The 18,377-nt window shown below is 42.5% G+C and overlaps 1 protein-coding gene across 8 annotated transcripts in view; it reads right to left on the reverse strand.

The window, feature by feature from the left end:
* The window catches only part of gpatch2 (G patch domain containing 2), a 287,662-nt gene that overhangs the window by 233,102 nt on the left and 36,183 nt on the right, over positions 1-18,377 (reverse strand). For all 8 annotated transcript variants that reach the window (XM_078557086.1, XM_078557080.1, XM_078557079.1 and 5 more), the window contains 2 exons: positions 15,962-16,144; positions 13,473-13,552 (listed from right to left, as the gene is read on the reverse strand). In XM_078557086.1, coding sequence (XP_078413212.1) covers positions 13,473-13,552; positions 15,962-16,144 — 263 coding nt within the window. The remainder of the gene's footprint in view (positions 1-13,472; positions 13,553-15,961; positions 16,145-18,377) is intronic.

Below are 18,377 nucleotides of genomic sequence, written 5' to 3' on the forward strand. Positions count from 1 at the left end.
CTGCGTTTGGTCTCTCCAGTGTAGAGGAAACCACATTGGGAGCAGCAAATGCAATAGACTAAATTGAGGGAAGTGCAAGTGAAATGCTGCTTCACTTCTTCACTTGAAAGGAGTGTTTGGGCCCTTGGACAGTGAGGAGAGGGGAAGTAAAGGGGCAGGTGTTGCACCTTCTGCAGTTGCATGGGAAGGTGCCGTGGGAGGGGGTTAAGGTGTAGGGGGTGATGGAGGAGTGGACCAGGGTGTCCCGGAGGGAATGATCCCTGCGGAATTGGGGGGGGGGGGGGCGGGGGGGGTGAAGGGAAGATGTGTTTGATGGTGGCATCATGCTGGAGTTGGCAGAAATGGCGGAGGATGATCCCTTGAATGTGGAGGCTGGTGGGGCAATAAGTGAGGACAAGGGGGACCCTATCATGGTTCTGGGAGGGAGAGAAAGGTGTGAGGGCGGATGCGCGGGAGATGGAACAGACACGGTTGAGGGCCGTGTCAACCACCGTGGGTGAAAAACCTCGGTTAAGGAAGAAGGAAGACATGTCAGAGGAACTGTTTTTGAAAGTGGCATCATCAGAACAGATGCGTCGGAACTAAGAGAATGGGTTGGAGTCCTTACAGCAAGCGGGGTGTGAGGAGCTGTAGTTGAAGTAGCTGTGGGAGTCGGTAGGCTTGTACTGAATATTGGTGGACAGTCTATCACCAGAAATTGAGACAGAGAGGTCAAGGAAGGGTAGGGATGTGTCAGAGATTGACCGTGTGAAAATGATGGAGGGGTGGAAATTGGAAGCAAAATTAATAAATTTTTCCAGGTCCAGACGAGAGCATGAAGCAGCACCGAAGCAATCATCGATCTACTGGAGAAAGAGTTGTGGGAGGGAGCCGGAGTAGGACTGGAACAAGGAATGTTCCACATACCCCAAAGAGACAGGCATAACTGGGACCCATGCGGGTACCCATAGCCACACCTTTTATTTGGAGGATGTGAGAGGAGTTTAAGGAGAAATTGTTTAGTGAGAGAACAAGTTCAGCCAGACGGAAGAGAGTAGTGGTGGATGGGGATTGTTCGGGCCTCTGTTCGAGGAAGAAGCGGAAAGCCATCAGAACATCCCGGTGGGGGATGGAGGTGTAGAGGGATTGGATGTCCGTGGTGAAGAGGAGGCGGTTGGGGCCAGGGAACTGGAAATTGTTGATATGATGTAGGGTGTCAGAGGAATCACGGATGTAGGTGGGAAGGGACTGGACAAGGGGAGAGAGGATGGAGTCAAGATAGCAAGAAATGAGTTCCGTGGGGCAGGAACAGTCTGCCGGGACAGTCCTGTTTGTGGGTTTTGGGTAGAAGGTAGAAGCAGGACATCCGAGGTTGGGAGACTATGAGGTTGGAAGCTGTGGAAGGAAGATCACCAGAGGAGATGAGGTCAGTAACAGTCCTGGAAACAATGGCTTGATGTTCAGTGGTGGGGTCATGGTCCAGGGGGAGGTAGGGGGAAATGTCTGTGAGTTGACGCTCAGCCTCTGCGAGGTAGAGGTCAGTGCGCCAGACAACAACAGCACCATCCTTGTCAACAGGTTTGATGACAATGTCAGAGTTGGACCTGAGAGAACGGAGTGCAGCAAGTTCAGAGAGAGACATGTTAGAGTCGGTGAGAGAAGCAGAGAAATTGAGATGACTGATGTCACGCCGACAGTTCTCAATAAAAAGATCAAGAGAAGGTAAGAATCCAGAGGGAGGGGTCCAGGTGGAGGGAGAACATTGGAGGCGGGTAAAAGGATCCGTTGAACGGGGAGAGGACTCCTGCCCAAACAAGTGAGCACGGAGACGAAGGCGGCGGAAGAAGAGTTCAGCATTGTGCCGAGCCCGAAATTCATTGAGATGAGGGCGCAAGTGTTCCAGGGTAATGCTCTGGGGACCCGGGTTTGTATCCCACCATGGCAGATGGTGGAATTTGAACTCAATAAATATCTGGAATTAAAAGTCTAATGATGACAATGAAACCATTGTTTTTTGTTGTTAAAAACCCATCTGGTTCACTAATGTCCTTTAGGGAAGGAAATCTGCCATCCATGTGACTCCAGACCCACAGCAATGTGGTTGACTCTTAAAAATGCCCAAGGGAAATTAGGGATGGGCAATAAAGGCTGGCTTAGCCAGCGACGCCCACATCGCACAAACAAATAAAAAAAAAACCATTTGGTCACTGATGTCCTTTAGGGAAGAAAATTTGCTGCCCTTACCTGGTCTGGCCTACATGTGACTCCAAACCCACAGCAATGTGGTTGACTCTTAAATTCCCTCTGAAATGGGCTAGCAAGCCATTCATTCATTTCAAGGGCAATTAGGGATGGTAAACAAATGCTGGATTTGCCAGCGACATCCATATCCCATGAAAGAATAAAAAAAAACATTGACCTCAGCACTGGAAATGACAACAGCACACCCAGCCCTGTTGACCCTACAAAATCCTCCTTTGGGCTTCTGCCAAAATTGGTCGAGCTGTTCCACAGACTTGTCTAGCAACAGCCTGACATAGTCATACTCACCGAATCATACCTTACAATGTCCCAGACACCACCATCAACATCCCTGAGGTGGCTGAAGAGTGGTATAGTCAAGAGGGCATTACTCTGGCAGTCCTCAACATCAACTCCAAACCCCATGAAGTCTCATGGCATCAGGTAAAACAAGCAGGAAACCTTCTGCTGATTAACACCTACAGCATCTCCTCCCTCAGCTGGTGAATCACTACTCCTCCATGTTGAACACTAACTGGAAGAAACACTGAGGGTGGCAAGGGCACAGAATGTACTCTGGGTGGGGGACTTCACTGTCTCTGTAGCACCACTACTGACCAAGCTGGTCGAGTCCAAAAGGACATAGCTGCTAGACTGGGGCTGCAGGAGGTGGTGAGGGAAGCAACAAGGAAAAACCAACTTGACCTTGTCATTACCAATCTACCTGCCGCAGAAGCATCTCTCCATGATAACATTGGTAGGAGTGACCACCACACAGTCCTTGTGGAAACAAAGTCCCGCCTTCATGTTGAGGATGCTCTCCATCATGTTATGTGGCACTACCACCATGCTAAATGGGATAGATTTTGCATAGATCTAGCAGCTCAAAACTGGGCATCCGTGATGCGCTGTGGGCCATTAGCAGCAGTACAGTTGTATTCGACCACAATCTGTAACCACATGGCCTGGCTTATCCCCCACTCTATCATTACTATCAAACTGGGGGTTCAACCCCAGTTCAATGAAGAATGCAGGAGCGCATGCCAGGAGCAGCACACCAGGCACGCCTAAAAATAAGGCGTCAACCTGGTGAAGCTACAACACAGGACTACTTGCACGCCAAACAGCAGTAGCAGCATGCAATAGGCAGAGCTAAGCAATTCCATAACCATTGGATCAGATCTAAGCTCTGCAGTCCTGCCACATCCGGTCGTGAATGGTGGTGGACAATTAAACAATGGGAGGAGAATCTACAAATATCAACGATGGGGTAGCCCAGCACATCAGTGCAAAAGACAAGGCTGAAGCATTTGCAACCATCTTCCTCCAGAAGTGCCAGGTAAATGATCCATCTTGGTCTCCTCCGGAGGTCCCCAGCATCACAGGTGCCTGACTTCAGGCAATTTGATTCACTCCCATGTGATATCAAGAAACGGCTGAAGGCACTGGATGCTGCAAAGGCCATGAGCCCTGTGAACATTCTGGCAATAGTACTGAAGACTTGTGCTCCAGAGCTAGCTGTGCCCCTAGCCAAGCTGTTTCAGTACAGCTACAACAATGGCATCTACCCGGCAATGTGGAGAATTTCCCAGGTGTGTCCTGTCCACAAAAGGCAGGACAAATCCAACCCAGACAATTATCGCCCCATCAATCTATTCTTGATCATCAGTAAAGTGATGGAAGATGTCATTAACAATGCTATCAGCAGTACTTACTCAGCAATAACCTGCTCACTGATGCTTAGTTTGGGTTCTGCCAGGGCCACTCAGCTCCTGACCTCATTGCAGCCTTGTTCCAAAAAAGGACAAAAGAGCTGAACTAGGTGAGGTGAGAGTGACTGCCCTTGACATCAAATTTGCAGCTGACTGAGTGTGGCATCAAGGAGCCCTAGCAAAACTGAAGTCAATGGGAATTACGGGGGAAACACTCCACTGGCTGGAGTCATAGCTGGCACAAAGGAAGATGGCTGTTGTTGTGGGAGATCAATCATCTCAGCCCCAGGACATTGTTGCAGGAGTTCCTCAGGGTAGTGTCTTAAGCCCAACCATCTTCAGCTGCTTCTCAATTACCTTCCTTCCATCATAGAAGTGCGGATGTCCACTGATGGTTGCACAATGTTCAGCACCATTTGCAACTCCTCAGATATTGAAGCAGTCTGTGTCTATATGCAGCAAGACCTGGACAATATTCAAGCTTGGATGATAAGTGGCAAATGGCATTCGAGCCACACAATTGCCAGGCAATGACCATCCCCAACAAGAGAGAATCTAACTATCTCCTCATGATATTCAGTAGCATTATCATTGCTGAATCTCCCACTGTCAAACATCCTGAGGGTTACCATTGGCCAGAAACTAAACTGGACCAGCCATATAAATACAGTGGCTACATGAGCAGGTCAGAGGCTGGGAGTTCTGAGGTGAGTAACTCACCTCTTAATTCCCCAAAGCATGTCCACAAGGCACAAGTCAGGATTGTGATGGAACATTCTCTGCTTGTCTGAATGACTGCAACTCCAACAACACTCAAGAAGCTCAACACCATTCAGGACAAAGCAACCCGCTTGATCGGTACCCCATCCACCACCTTCAACATTCACTCCCTTCACCACTGACGCACAGTGGCAGCAGTGTGTATCATCTACAAGATGCACTGGAACAACTTGCCAAGGCTCCTTCGACAGCACCTACCAAATCTGCAATCTCTACCAGCTAGAAGGACAAGGGCAGCAGGTGCATAGGAACACCACCAACTTCAATTTTCCCTCCAAGCCACACACCATCCTGACTTGGAACTATATCACCGTCGCAAAATCAAAATCCTGGAACTCCCTTTCTAACAGCATTGTAGGTGTTCCTACAACACATGGACTGCAGCGGTTGAAGACGGCAGCTCACCACCACCTTCTCAAGGTCAATTAGGGATGGGCAATAAATGCTGGTCCAGCCACTGTTGCCCACATCCCATGAACGAATAAAAATTTAAAAAAATTTCAGGGTCAACTCTTTTACTGGGAGCAATGATATGAGTTGAAACATCAAACATTAAAAACATTTAAAAAATGAAAGTATTTCAGTTTAATTTTAATGCAAAACAAATGTCATATTTAGTTGTAAACTACTGAATATGCACAATTTTTAATTTGTTTATTTACAGCATTTGCTCCACTTGGTTAAACCTTAATTTACACATCCTACCTGTTACAACTTGGAACCAGTATTCTGAATCATGAAAAGGTCAAATCACAGTTAATGCAGGAAAAGTAGACTGTGTCAGGAATTAATTTGTAAGAATACCATTCAGCCAATGAAGTCTACTGTGTTGGGTTTTGCAACTACTTCTATGCCTTATTGAGATAATAACTCTAGTCTCCTAAAAAGGATCATCATCTAAGCTATCTGCAAGAAAGTGATTAGCTGCAATTAGTATTTTTTTATAAATAAAGGTGACAATAAGGTGAAAAGTCAAAGCTCACAGGAAGAAGTGGATATCTCAAAGCAATCAGGGATTCAAACAATCAATGAATCAACAAGTTACTACACTGTTATCAATCAAAACTATAGATGCTATTACACCATCCATAATTTATTATTTTCAATAATCCTTTGGAATAGTGAATCTCCTCTTGCTTTCAAAGTTGGGTATGTAGTGAATATTAATTTTGTCCATTTCAAAATATATCAGAAACCAAGTTTCCAGGATATATAATGAATTGTCAAATATTATTCAGTTTCTTTTTGTTTGAATCGTTCAACACTTGCAGGATTCATTATGTGCTTTTGCAAAGTGCTACCAAATTTGCAACTTTTTTCAAAAATTCATCACTTAACACTCAACACCCAATATTTGACGTAGCTTATTTTACATAACAAAACAATGTAATCTTATTTTTGCTAATGCTGCTTCTTCTTTAGTCCATAATGGTGCACTTCAATTATTGCAATACAGACTGAGATAATAACAGCATAATTAGCAAAGGGGGGAGGAATTCTTGGAATGTTCAACACTTGGTTGATCAGAGGAAAGAATCAGTGTTGGATGTAGTTATGGAGAATGAAACGGGGCAAGTGGAAATGTTTTAGTTGGTGGGCATTAGGGAACAGTGATCATAATATCAGGTTTAAAATAGTTACACAAAAGGACAATGAACAAATGAACTGAAGGAGTGTTAATTTTAGTGAGTTAAAAAGGGATCAGACTGGAATCAAAAATGGGTAGGAAAAACAGTGATTTCAGGAAAATATAATAATTCTCATAATGTTATTGCAATTTATTGTAAAATAGTGGTATCTGTGTCTATATGTGTGTGTATGTGTGTGTGTCTTAATTGGATCAAAGGCAGCTGGTCTGAAGGCTTTGATGTGGTAGAAAATGAGCTAGGTTTGAAATGTTAAGTAGGTAGACATAGGCGTCAAGGGAACATTTGCACTTTTAAATAAACCAGGCTAGATTGCTTTCAAAAGAGGGAGTGAAATGTGTCACCTAACAAGGTGAAGTTCAGAAACAGTGCATTTATTTTTTCCCAAAGATTACTGGTAAAACTTAGTACAATGAGAGACTTTAATTATCAGAAAGGTGAAGTTAAAAGACATAGTGAAACAATGGGAATTTGTATTTAAAGGAGAAAATATGTATAAAGGAGCGAAGGCTGTGTGTAAGGGTAGGCATTTTAAGTTCCAACAAGCGTGAAATGCCTTCAGCATCTATGCCTCAAGCTGCTGTCTACAATGAGCTGAGTTTAAGGAAACTCACTTTGAATTGGATTGTCAGGGTGTCATGTTCCTTTGCCTGGCTCTTTTAATATCTATGGGCAGGATTTTGCCCTCGGCGGGAGTGCTCAGTGGGGGCGGGCGGGAAGCCAACCACTGCCCGTGATCGACTCTGCACCACGATTTCACGCAGGCGGGCCGGCGGCGCTAAGCACTGCCTGTGTGGGCTTGGGGGGGGGCGGTGAGCCAGGAATCGCGCGCAGTTCACGCATGCGTGAGAAAGAGCACTTCACTCTCCCTGGGGGCATGGAGCTGCCTCAGGGAGATTGAAGCGCTGTTTAAAAAATTAATAAAGACAGTAAAAATTTAATAAAATATGTCCCCTCATGTGACATTAGATGGGACATGTTTTTAATTCCAAAAAATAAAGTTTTTATTTAATGTTTATTTAACGTTTATTTGCTTTAGGAAACCTCATCCCGCTCATGGATGAGGTTTCCTAAAATATGTAAAGGCCGCATGGCCTTTTCGCCTACCTGCCAACCATAAAGTTGGACGGGCAGCGTAGATTTGAATTTAATTAGATTGTTAATGGCCTTAATAGGCCTTTTAATTATCAGTGGGCGTGCAGCCGACTCTGGCGCGTGCCCGCTAAACGAAATATCACGTGTTATTTTACGCTCGTGGCGCACGTTGAGCATAATATTCTGCCCTATGTGCCTTATTGTTGCCTTAACAAAAGTGTAACTGGGAGTCAGATTAAGTAGAGGATTTAGAAATTATTATAGTTGTAAGTTGTAGACATATGTATGTACTTAAAATCATTTATCTTATTAATAAATGTTTAATCTAGTTTGGTAAAAACCTATAAGACTTGATGGTCTTATTACTACTGAATTCAAGGCACGCATCTCGAAATTTATACAAATTGCAAAACAAGTTGTGGCAGTTGTTTCAAGTTTCCCTCTAGGATTTGAAAAACTCAGCATTTACCATCAGCTGTGCCATAACAGTGATCAAACAATAGGAGGCCTTCAAAGAGGAAATAGTTGGTTACAGAGAACACACATTCTCATGAGGGGGAAGGGAAAGGAAAGGCATCTAAAACTAGAGTTCCCTGGACAGTTAAAGGTATAGAGAATAAAATGAAACAAAAAAGGAGGCTTATGACAAATGTAAGGTTGATAATATAGGAGCGAAGCAAAATGAATACAAGAAGTGCAGAAAAGTTCTAAAAGAGGGAAGAAGAGAGACATAGAAAATAGACTACAGACTAACATAAAAGGGAACTCAAAAGCAATCAAAGAAAGGGTGCAGTCAATTAGGGACCAAAAAGCATGACTAAGGAATTAAATGAGTACTTTGCTTCTGTCTTCATTAGAAAAGAGGATGCTGCTAATGTAGCAGTCAAGGAGGAAATAGTAGTAATATCGAATAGGATAAAAATAGTTAAGAGGAGATGCTCAAAAGGCTGGCATTACTCAAAATAGAAAAAAGGCGCCTGGTACAAATGGATGCATCCTAGTTTACCAAGGTAAGGTGAAAATTATGTGCACAGGCTTCCACTTCTCCTTGGATAGGGATGTGGTGCAGAGAACTAGAGGATTGAAAATGTTTCACTCCTGTTCAAGAAGCGGAGCAAGATAAACCTTGCACTGCATGTCAGTCAGCTTAACATCACTGGGGAGACTTTTAGAGACACAATTAATTGTCAATTAGAAAAGCATGAGCTAATTAATGAAAGTCAGCATAGGTTTGTTAAACGCAAATTGTGTTTAACTATCATGATCTAGTTCTTTGATGAAATAAAGATGAGGATGCATGAGGGTGGTGCATTTGATATTCTGCATATAGACTTTCAAAAAGGTGTTTATAAAAGTACCACATAATGGACTTGTTAGCAAAATTAAAGTTCGTATATGTGTGGGAGAGGGGGCGAGAATGTGTGTGCGTGAGAGGGGCGAGTGTGCGTGAGAGGGGCGAGTGTGCGGGAGGGGGGCGAGTGCGCGGGAGGGGGCGTGTGCGCGGGAGGGGGGGGCGTGTGCGCGGGGGGCGTGTGCGCGGGAGGGGGGCGTGTGCGCGGGAGGGGGGCGTGTGCGCGGGAGGGGGGCGTGTGCGCGGGAGAGGGGCGTGTGCGCGGGAGAGGGGCGAGTGTGCATGTGTGCGGGAGAAGGGCACATATGCGGGAGAGGGGTGAGTGTGCGTGTGTGCAGGGGAGAGAGGCACAGGGTGTGTGCGCGCATGTGGGAGAGGGAGGGAGGGCAGGATGAGAAAGAGGGAGGGGGGTATGTGCGTCTGGCTCACTCCCAGTCTCAGGGTTCTCATTCACTCTCACCTCCACACACCAACAGCTAGTCTCACCATTTTCAAGGGGGTGAGGGTGTGTGAATGAGCACCCTGAGACTGGGAGCGAGCTGGACACACACACTTTCCACCCTTCCACATTCTAATGGTTATCTTTATTTATTGCTCATTTTTTAAAAATATCAATTTATTGTTGCGATTTTTTTTTGCTCAGCAAGTTGTTTTTTGTTAAATTCATGTTTAATGTTGTGCCAAACCTTATCTTTCCAAAATTTGCTCTTCACCCCTCCCCCCCTACCCCGGTGTGTGACAAAAATTGAAATGTGGCCCCCCACGTGAAAAGGTTGGACAAGCCTGGATTAACAGACAGTGACAGTGTGCATACAAAATTGGCTAATAAACAGAAAGCTGAGCGTAGTGGTGAATGGTTGTTTATCAAACTTAAGTATATAGCATTGTTCCCCAGGAGTCTGTATTAGGACCAGTGCTCTTTTTGATAAATATCAATGACCCGTTCTTGGGCGTACAGAACATAATTTCAAAGTCTGCATGACACAAAATTCAGAAATGTAGTAAATAATAAGGGAGGTTGTAACTCTCTTCAAGAAGTCTGAAGCGGACTGATGAAAAAGACAGACATGCAGCAGATGAAATTTTACAGAGAGAGGTGAAGTGATACATTTTGGAAGAAAAATGGGGAGAGGTACAATAAACTAAATGTACAATTCTAAAAGGGAGCAAGATTAGAGAGAGTTTAGGGGTGTATATACAAAATCTTTGAATGTGGCAGACCAAATTGAATTGGCTGTTAAAAAGCACAAGAGAACAATGGCTTTAATAATAGATTAACAAAACCTTTACAAAATACTGGTCAGGCCTCAGTTGGAGCATTTTGTTCAATTCTGGGCACCACACTTTAGAATGTCAAAGCTTTCGATAAAATACAGAACATTTACTAGAATGGTACCAGGGATGAGGGAGTTCAGTTCAATGGTGACATTAGAGAAGCTGGGGTTGTCCTTCTTAGGTCAGGGAAGATCAAGGGGAGATTTGATAGAAATGTTTGAAATCATGAATGGATTTGACAGAGCAAATAAGGAGAAACTGATTAAAATAGTAAAAGAATTGGTAACGCAGATTTAAGATGATTGACAAAAGAACTAGAGGAAATGAGGGGGAAAAGAAATACAAGTATATTTTTGTGCCCCAGAATTCATAGCCTGTAAGGATGGTGGAAGCACATGCAATGGCAACTTTAAAAAAAAACTGTATAGATACTTGAAGGAAAAATATTTACAGTGCCAAGGAGACAAGAGCCAGGGATTAGGACCAATTAGATAGCTCTTTCAAAGTGCATCAGAGGTGCTATGGGCCTCCATTTGTGCTTTGTATCATTCCGATCCATAAAATTAGATAACAGCAGGCCATTCTGTCCATCAGGCCTGTGCCAGCTCTTTGTAAGAGACATCTAATTCATGTCACACTCCCTTGCTTATTCCCTACAGCCCTGCAATCCTTCCCTTTCAAGCACATATATAATTCCCTTTTGAAAGTTACTATTGAATCTGCTCCATCACCCTTTAGGAAGAGAATTCCAGCTCTCAGCAATTTACTGCATTAAAAAAAATCCTCAGCTCCACCTGGTTCTTTTGCCAATTATCTTAAATCTGTATCATCTGGTTACTGACCCTCCTGCCAACAAAAACATGTTTCCCCTATCTACACTGCCAAAATCTATCATAATTTTATAAATAGTTGTGTTTTGATTTACAGAAAATAAATATTACAACTGACTTGTAGATAAACTGGGCATTCAGAACTTGGAATCTAATCTCACTCAGTTAGGACCATTGTGCAATTATCAGAAAACAAATTTAAATCTCCCCAGAACTATAATTTAAAAGAAATACAGAAACAATGTAAGGAAACAAGATAAACAAGAATGATCACATCTGTGAAAAAAGTCAAAAAGGCAGAAAAAGAGAATAGCAAAGCAGTAAAAACTGAATTGTAACACCTTGGGTAGCTCAAGTGATACAGGATCTGCCTGCTGACAAAATAGTTACAATAACGATCCCTGTAACACTAATGACTCAAGGTTCTGTGCTGTAACTTGGAAGTAAGTTTGGTCAATAAGCTAATAACTGTTAACTGCTATAGTCACCTCAAATCACTATAGACCAGTCACTTATTGACCAATGAAACAATGACAACAGTTGTACACAATGCAGTTAATCTCATCGTTTTGACCATAGGATGACTGACAGTTCCTGTGGGAATAGACGAGGTAAGGAGAAAGAATTAAAGAAAGTTAGATTACAAGGCAAAAATAAATCACAGGAAGACACTAGAAAGGAAAAAAAAAATCAAGAATTGTAGGCAAAAGCAAATAGAAAAAAAGCAGAGAGAAAAATAATGTAGAAGATATTCGCAAGGAAATTAAAAACAGAAACAAAAAAGACAAAAGGAGGACAAATATGGGAAATTAAATGCTAAATTGTCCTGGACTTGCAAACTAACATTAGCTTCTGAAGGGTGGGAAAAAAAAGACTTCTATGTATTTCCATAGATTTAAAATGCAGGATTGCAGGCTTGAAAATAAAGTGTTAGAGATGTATCAAAAAAATGGATCAAAGATTAGGTGAAGATTTATTGCAAGTAGTTTCATCTAATGCAAGAAAGATGAATTGATTTTGGTTAAATTAGATATAACTGACAATTCATTGGTAGGGAAGATGCATTATTTTCCAATTGTTATCCTCCCATGGTTTAAGTGATTTGTGCTCTATTGTATTTTACGAAAAGAACAGAGGAACTTTCAATGATTTAGATTGTACGTATTAATCATACCCAGTGGCTGTGAACCATATATCTAAAACTAAAGAAGATTTTTGACATCTAATTCTGTGACAAGACTTTGGCGCTAGATACCCTACTCATACCCATAATCTCAAATCCATTTACTGATACAGTTGAACAATTTTCTGTTTTAATTCTGTGAGGTTTAAGGTGTCATTTCATTTCTGCAACCAAATAAAGCAAAGTGAGAATATTTAGGCTTCTGTTTTTCTAATTTTGAAGTAAATAGAATTGAAACCAAATTAGCTAAATTCAGATTCAAGCAGTTTTCTTAAATTGTGTATCACTGCTTCCTATGACTAAATGTGTTCAAAATTTAAAACTTTCAAAATAAAATTGAATATATTAGGGCAAAGGAAAAAGAGATAATTGAGAAAACTTTTATGACACTCAAAATGAAAGGACATCTAGCAGCACATATTATGTGAATTTTTTGGTAAAACATTGTAATTAATTAAAGCTATTAATGCATCCGGTGTTTCCCAGCATATTTTCTACTGAAGTAATAAAAATGCATACTACTTTGGCATGCGTGGCCATGAAAGCATACCAAAACAACAAAAAATACTTAATCCATATTAATTCATGAAACATTAAAAAAAAGACAATAGTTTCTAACTTGTTAATTTAATTTTGGACTTTGCTAGTATCATACAAAGACAAAAGAGCAGTTTTTAAAAAAAATTAATGGGACAGTATATGTGAATTAAAATTAATATTCCTTTTACCCCTATTCCTTTGCTCTTAATTTAAACGGCATTTGTACCTGAAGCCAAGAATATTAAATAATCCATTCGGAGTTAAACACATCTGACATAGTTCATCACACCATACCAGCTAGTTATCTCTTTCACCAACAACTGTTCACAATAGGAGGTAGGTTCTCTGTCCCTTAGAACAATTTTCGAATACATTGCCAGTGACCAAAAATAAAGATAAACTCAGCAGTGTGTATATGCACACCTTCCACAACATGATTTAAAGCTCAACACCTTTCAGGTTTTGGAGGAGGAATCAGTAGTATTTTTTCCCTTTCTTCCTGCCCTTTGCTGGTAACACCATGGGTACGTCATATGTCATAAATACCATGAGAACTAATCCATCAGTTGTAATGGCTCCTATAAAACACCACTGTGAGATTGCAATAAGACTGGAAAATAGGCTACAAATCCCAGCTATGCTCAGGCTCGCAATGAAGCGAGACAGAAAGGAGGTGGGAAAGGGATCAAGAGATAGATGGCCACCTGAACCATGGCCAGAAAGGGCAGAGGTCACAGGCCAAGGTCTTTATAACATCTCCACCACCTAACTTCAGTAAGGTACTAGTTTAAGCTATCATAACAGCTACACAGGACAAAGAGAAAGAATAAATACACTTACCTTTGCAGAAATCTTCCTGGGTCCCTTTCTGCCATTTCTATTTGCCATTCCAGACAGTCGGGTGAGTCTTGCTTGGAAACCTATCAAACAAGCAGTAGTTTAAGAGATTTTGATATGATCTATTTGACAGCTATTTCAGTTAAAAGGGGCATGGGGTGCACTTTGACCTCAACCCTCTAAAACACTGCCAGTCAGGCAAAAAGTAATTGGCAAATATAATTGTTAGTTTTTATAGACAATAATAATATCTTGATTTGGTAGGAGAAGGAAACATATTAACCCTTTGAGAATTGCAATCACATCTTGGCACCAAAATCAAAGGCATCAGAAATAATTTTAAAATTTATTCCGTGAAAGCCAAGTTAATAAATGTTCCAGTGTTCCACAGTCCACAAATTTGAACATAAAATATTCCGAATTATTTTTGTAGGTGGCTATTTGATAGAAATATAGATTTTAATCAAATACTTGATGACACATTTTTACCTCATCTCAATTTGCTCTTCATCTCAGGCTCTATTTTCCAAGACCTAAATATTACAGTTCTTTTCTGTATTTTATTCTGTAAATTTTCCCCATTTGAAGATTTACAATAACCACATCATGTAAGTTTAGTCATTGTCCATAATAAATACAAATCTAACTGTATATAATGTGTCAGTTGTGGGTCAGTAGGAACCATTCTCGCCTTGAAGGCAATAGGTTGTGGTTTCAAGTAGGGACTTGGCCTAAATTTTTCAGATGTCTGGGGGTCAGCTCCCACCATCCAAGGAGTCGGTGGGGAACTCATGACGGCCAGCTCCGACAACCCCACAGCCAATTTACACTCCAATGAGTGTTGATTAGCAGCAGCTCTCTAAGGCTGGACTTCCACCAGTGAGGGGCAGCAGTCCTGCCTTAGAGGGCTGCCAACAATCTGACAGTGCTGCAGTGGACAGAAGAGGAGGAGGGGGGTGGGTAGGGAAGGTCACGAGGGGGCGACTGGGGTCTGGGGGGGAGGGGGGGTGGGTTGGGAAGGAGGTCTGAAGATCACTGGGCCTTAAGCGGCATGCACTCCCAGTCAGAAGGGGGCTTCTAATGGAAGCGCACACCCATCCCCCACACCTTCCCGCCCGAGATCTAATTTTTGCTTTATTTTTGGTTTCCCCCACAGACACGCAACAGTTCCTCCAACCTGAAAAGTGAGGCTGGGCAGACCCCTTAAATGGTCATTAATTGGCCACTTAAGGGCCTCAAGTGGGGCAAGGGTGAGCTTCCCAACCGAGGCCTTGCCCGCTCCAGTATAAAATTGCTGTATGGCCAGGGCTGGTGGGAACCTGGAGGGAATCCCATCCCTGCAATTTGACGGTCCCGCCGGTGAGGGAGCATAAAATTCAGACTGTGAGCACAAAATTCCACTCCAATGCAGTACTGAGAGATTGCTGCATTGCTGGAGGTTCCATTTTTTGGATTAACCTCCTCTCAGGTGGACGTCAAAGCCCCCTTGGCAGGGAGTAGGGTTCTCCCTGATATCCTGGCCAGCATTTGTCCCTCAACTAGATTATCTAGTCATTATCACATTGCTGTTTGTGGGACCTTACGGTGCGCAAATTGGCTGCTGCAATTCCTACATTATAAGAACATAAGAAGTAGGCCATTTCGCCCTTTGGACAAGCTCTGGGATTTAGTATAATCATGGCTGATCTTCTACCTCAACTCCACCTTCCCACATTATCCCCATATCCATTAATTTCCTTGGTATCCAAAAACCTATTGATCTCTGTCTTTGATAGACTCAACTACTGAGTATCCACAGCCCTCTGGAGTGTATTGTAACAATGATTACACTTCAAAAATTCTTCATTGGCTGTAAAGCACTTTGGGATGCCCTGAGGTCATGAAAGGCATTATATAAACACAAGTTCTTTCTTTTCTTATATGTCAGTTTTATCATAGAAATTTTATTCATTCACTCTATTACATACACAGAATTCTACTATAGGTGGAAAACTACAAAAAGTTTATGTCAAAGGGCTAAATGTTATGCAGCAAGTGTAAGAACTTAAGTAAAAAATGGGCTCAGACACAAAAAAGGGTTTAACTAGTACACAAGCTGAAAACATGTTCTGATAAATTAATATGCATTTGTAAACAATAAAACATTAACTATTTTAACAAAATATACAATTAGTATTAAATAACGACATGCAAGGTTTGGAATATGTTAAGAAAGCATCTTCCTTTTCTCTTTGTACATAAGTCACTTTTTACCTTGCTTCCATCTATTGATTCTAGCAAATCTACTCAATCTATTTTCTTCCTAAAGGAATTATAAACTTGGCAAAGGCATGAAAAGAAAAAAAAAGTCCCAAGTTAACACATATCCAATATCCTAAAATTGACAGTCTAACACTTCACAGTTCAGAACCACTGGTAACTCTCCTGTCAAGCAAACAAGTAAAATTATTTAATAACTTCACACCTGCAACTGGAAGCAAAATGGTACTGACCTCTCTGGGCTGTTTGTGACATGAGAGGGAAGGTGCCAGTTAAGATGCTTTCAAATACCGGATCTGGCAGTTCGCTCTCCAGTTCCAGAGCATCATCTTGCTCCCACCAGGGAATGATCCCGGCAATACCACATGCCCCACCAGATTCACCCTCAAAGAACCAATCACTTTGTTCATCGTCACCTTTTAAAAGAAAAGCCAAGTCTTAAAAGAAGTAAATTTATGTCAAAGAAAAAATGTACAATGCAACTATTCTCTGCCAAACAAATATGTAATATAACTTGGCATATGCCTGGTACCCAAAATGCTCAAAACATCCATGAACTACTCATTTTAATATGCTGTTAGGAACAAAATTATGCCACTTAAATCTCAGAATACAAACCTATAAAACATGAAAGGGACAGAGGAGTGTTACGAGGTAATTAATTTATAGAAAATGAAAATACAGGAAATACTCAGCAGGCCAGGCAGCATCTGTGGAGAGAAACAGAGTTAACGTTTCTGTTTGATGATCCTTCCTCAGAACTCCGAAAAGATACAAGTATAATAGGTTTTGTGCAAGTGAAAGGAGGAAGGAAGAACAAAAGGGAAGATCTGTGACAGGGTGATGGTGTGGATGAGGACAAGTGGAATTCTATCACGGTTCTGGGAGGGGTTGGGGTGGAGGGTGGGGGAAGAGGTGACAGCAGAGGTGTGTAAAATAGATTGGACATTGCTGAGGGCCCTGTCAACCACCCTGTCAGGGGTAATCCTCGGCTGAGGAAAAAGGAAGGCATAATCAGAAGTGCTAGCATGGAAGTTGCAACAAGATGGAGAAACTGAGAGAACTAAAATAGAGTCCTTACGGGAAGTGGGATGTGAGGAAGTATAGTCAAGGTAGCTGTGGGAGTCCGTGAGTTTGTAGTGAATATTAGTTGATAGCCTATCCCCAGAAATGGAGACAGAGAAGTCATGGAAGGGATGGGGAGATTCAGAGATGGACCAGGTGAAGGTGAGAGGAGGGTGGAAATTGAAAACAAAGTAAATGAAATGTTCCAGTTCAGGGCGAGAGCAGGAAATGACACTGATAGTCATCAACGTACTAGAAAAAGAGTTAAGGGAACAGCCTGAGTTGGACTGGGACAAGGAACGTTCCACATATTCCACAAAAAGATAAGCATAGCTAGGCCCATGTAGGTTCCCACAGCAACAACTTTTATTTGGACGAAGTGGACTTGAAGGGTAAATTGTTCATTGCCAGAACAAGGTCAGCCAGGCGATGAAGGGTGGTGGTGGATGAAAACTTGTTGGGCAGAGGGCTCTCAGACCATTCTAGTGGGGGATGGACGTGTAAAGAGATTGGACTCTTTCCATCCCTTCCTTGACTTCTCTGTCTCCATTCTAGGGATAGGCTATCAAATAATATTCGCTACAAGCTCACAGATTCCCAGTTACCTTGACTACACTTCCTCACATCCCACTTCTTGTAAGGTCTCTATTCCATTCTCCCAGTTTCTCCATTGCTGTCGTGTCATATGATGATATGATGTTACCTTCCACATGAACACTTCAGTTATGTCTTCCTTATTCCTCAACCGAGGAATCCCCCCAACACCCCACCCCCCCCACCCCACCAGAATGGTTGACAAGGCCCTCCACCATGTCCAATCTATTTCACGCACTTTTGCCGTCATCCCTTCCCCTCCCTCCCAGAACCATGATAGGCTTCCGTTCATTTTCACATTCTACCCACCAACCTTCATATTCAATGGAACATCCATCGCCATTTCCACCACTTCCAGCAGTATGCCAACAACAAACACATCTCCCCCTGCCTTCTCCTTTCAGCAATCTGAAGAGACTGCTCTCTGGTGCACTCTACAGTCACCCCCAACACACCCTCCCTTTCCTCTGGCACCTTGCCATGCAAGCACAGGAGATGCAACACCTGTCCTTTTATCTCCTCCCTTTTCACCATCCTGTTCTTACACAGTCCTTGGGATCAAGGATAACTTGCTTCCACTCCTGTTCAATGGGTTCTGAGATGACCGTTAAGTCCAATGTGCGATCTGCAGACTCTGCCACATGCAGGAGAGGTGGTGCTTAAAGGATTGGGTAGATATGTTGTTGGAGGCTTGTGTGCTCTCTCTGACACCTTGACTTTTCCTCTATGTGTTCCCAGTGATTCTCTCAATGTGTATGGTGCCTTCCCGAATGAACCTTCTCCATTTTGGATGGACCAATGCCAGGGGCTCCCATGAGTCAGCGGGGATGTTTTGAGGACATCTCTGAAGTGTTTCTGCTGTGCACCTGGGAGCCTCATTTCATGGCTGAGTTCCAAGTAAAGCAGTTGCTTCAGAGTTTGGTGTCAGGCATACAAATGACATGTCCTGCACAACGGAGCTAGTTTTGAGTGATTAGCACCTCGATGCTC

The sequence above is a fragment of the Cetorhinus maximus genome, chromosome 14 (assembly GCF_964194155.1).
Source record: "Cetorhinus maximus chromosome 14, sCetMax3.hap1.1, whole genome shotgun sequence".
Taxonomy (NCBI): domain Eukaryota; kingdom Metazoa; phylum Chordata; class Chondrichthyes; order Lamniformes; family Cetorhinidae; genus Cetorhinus; species Cetorhinus maximus.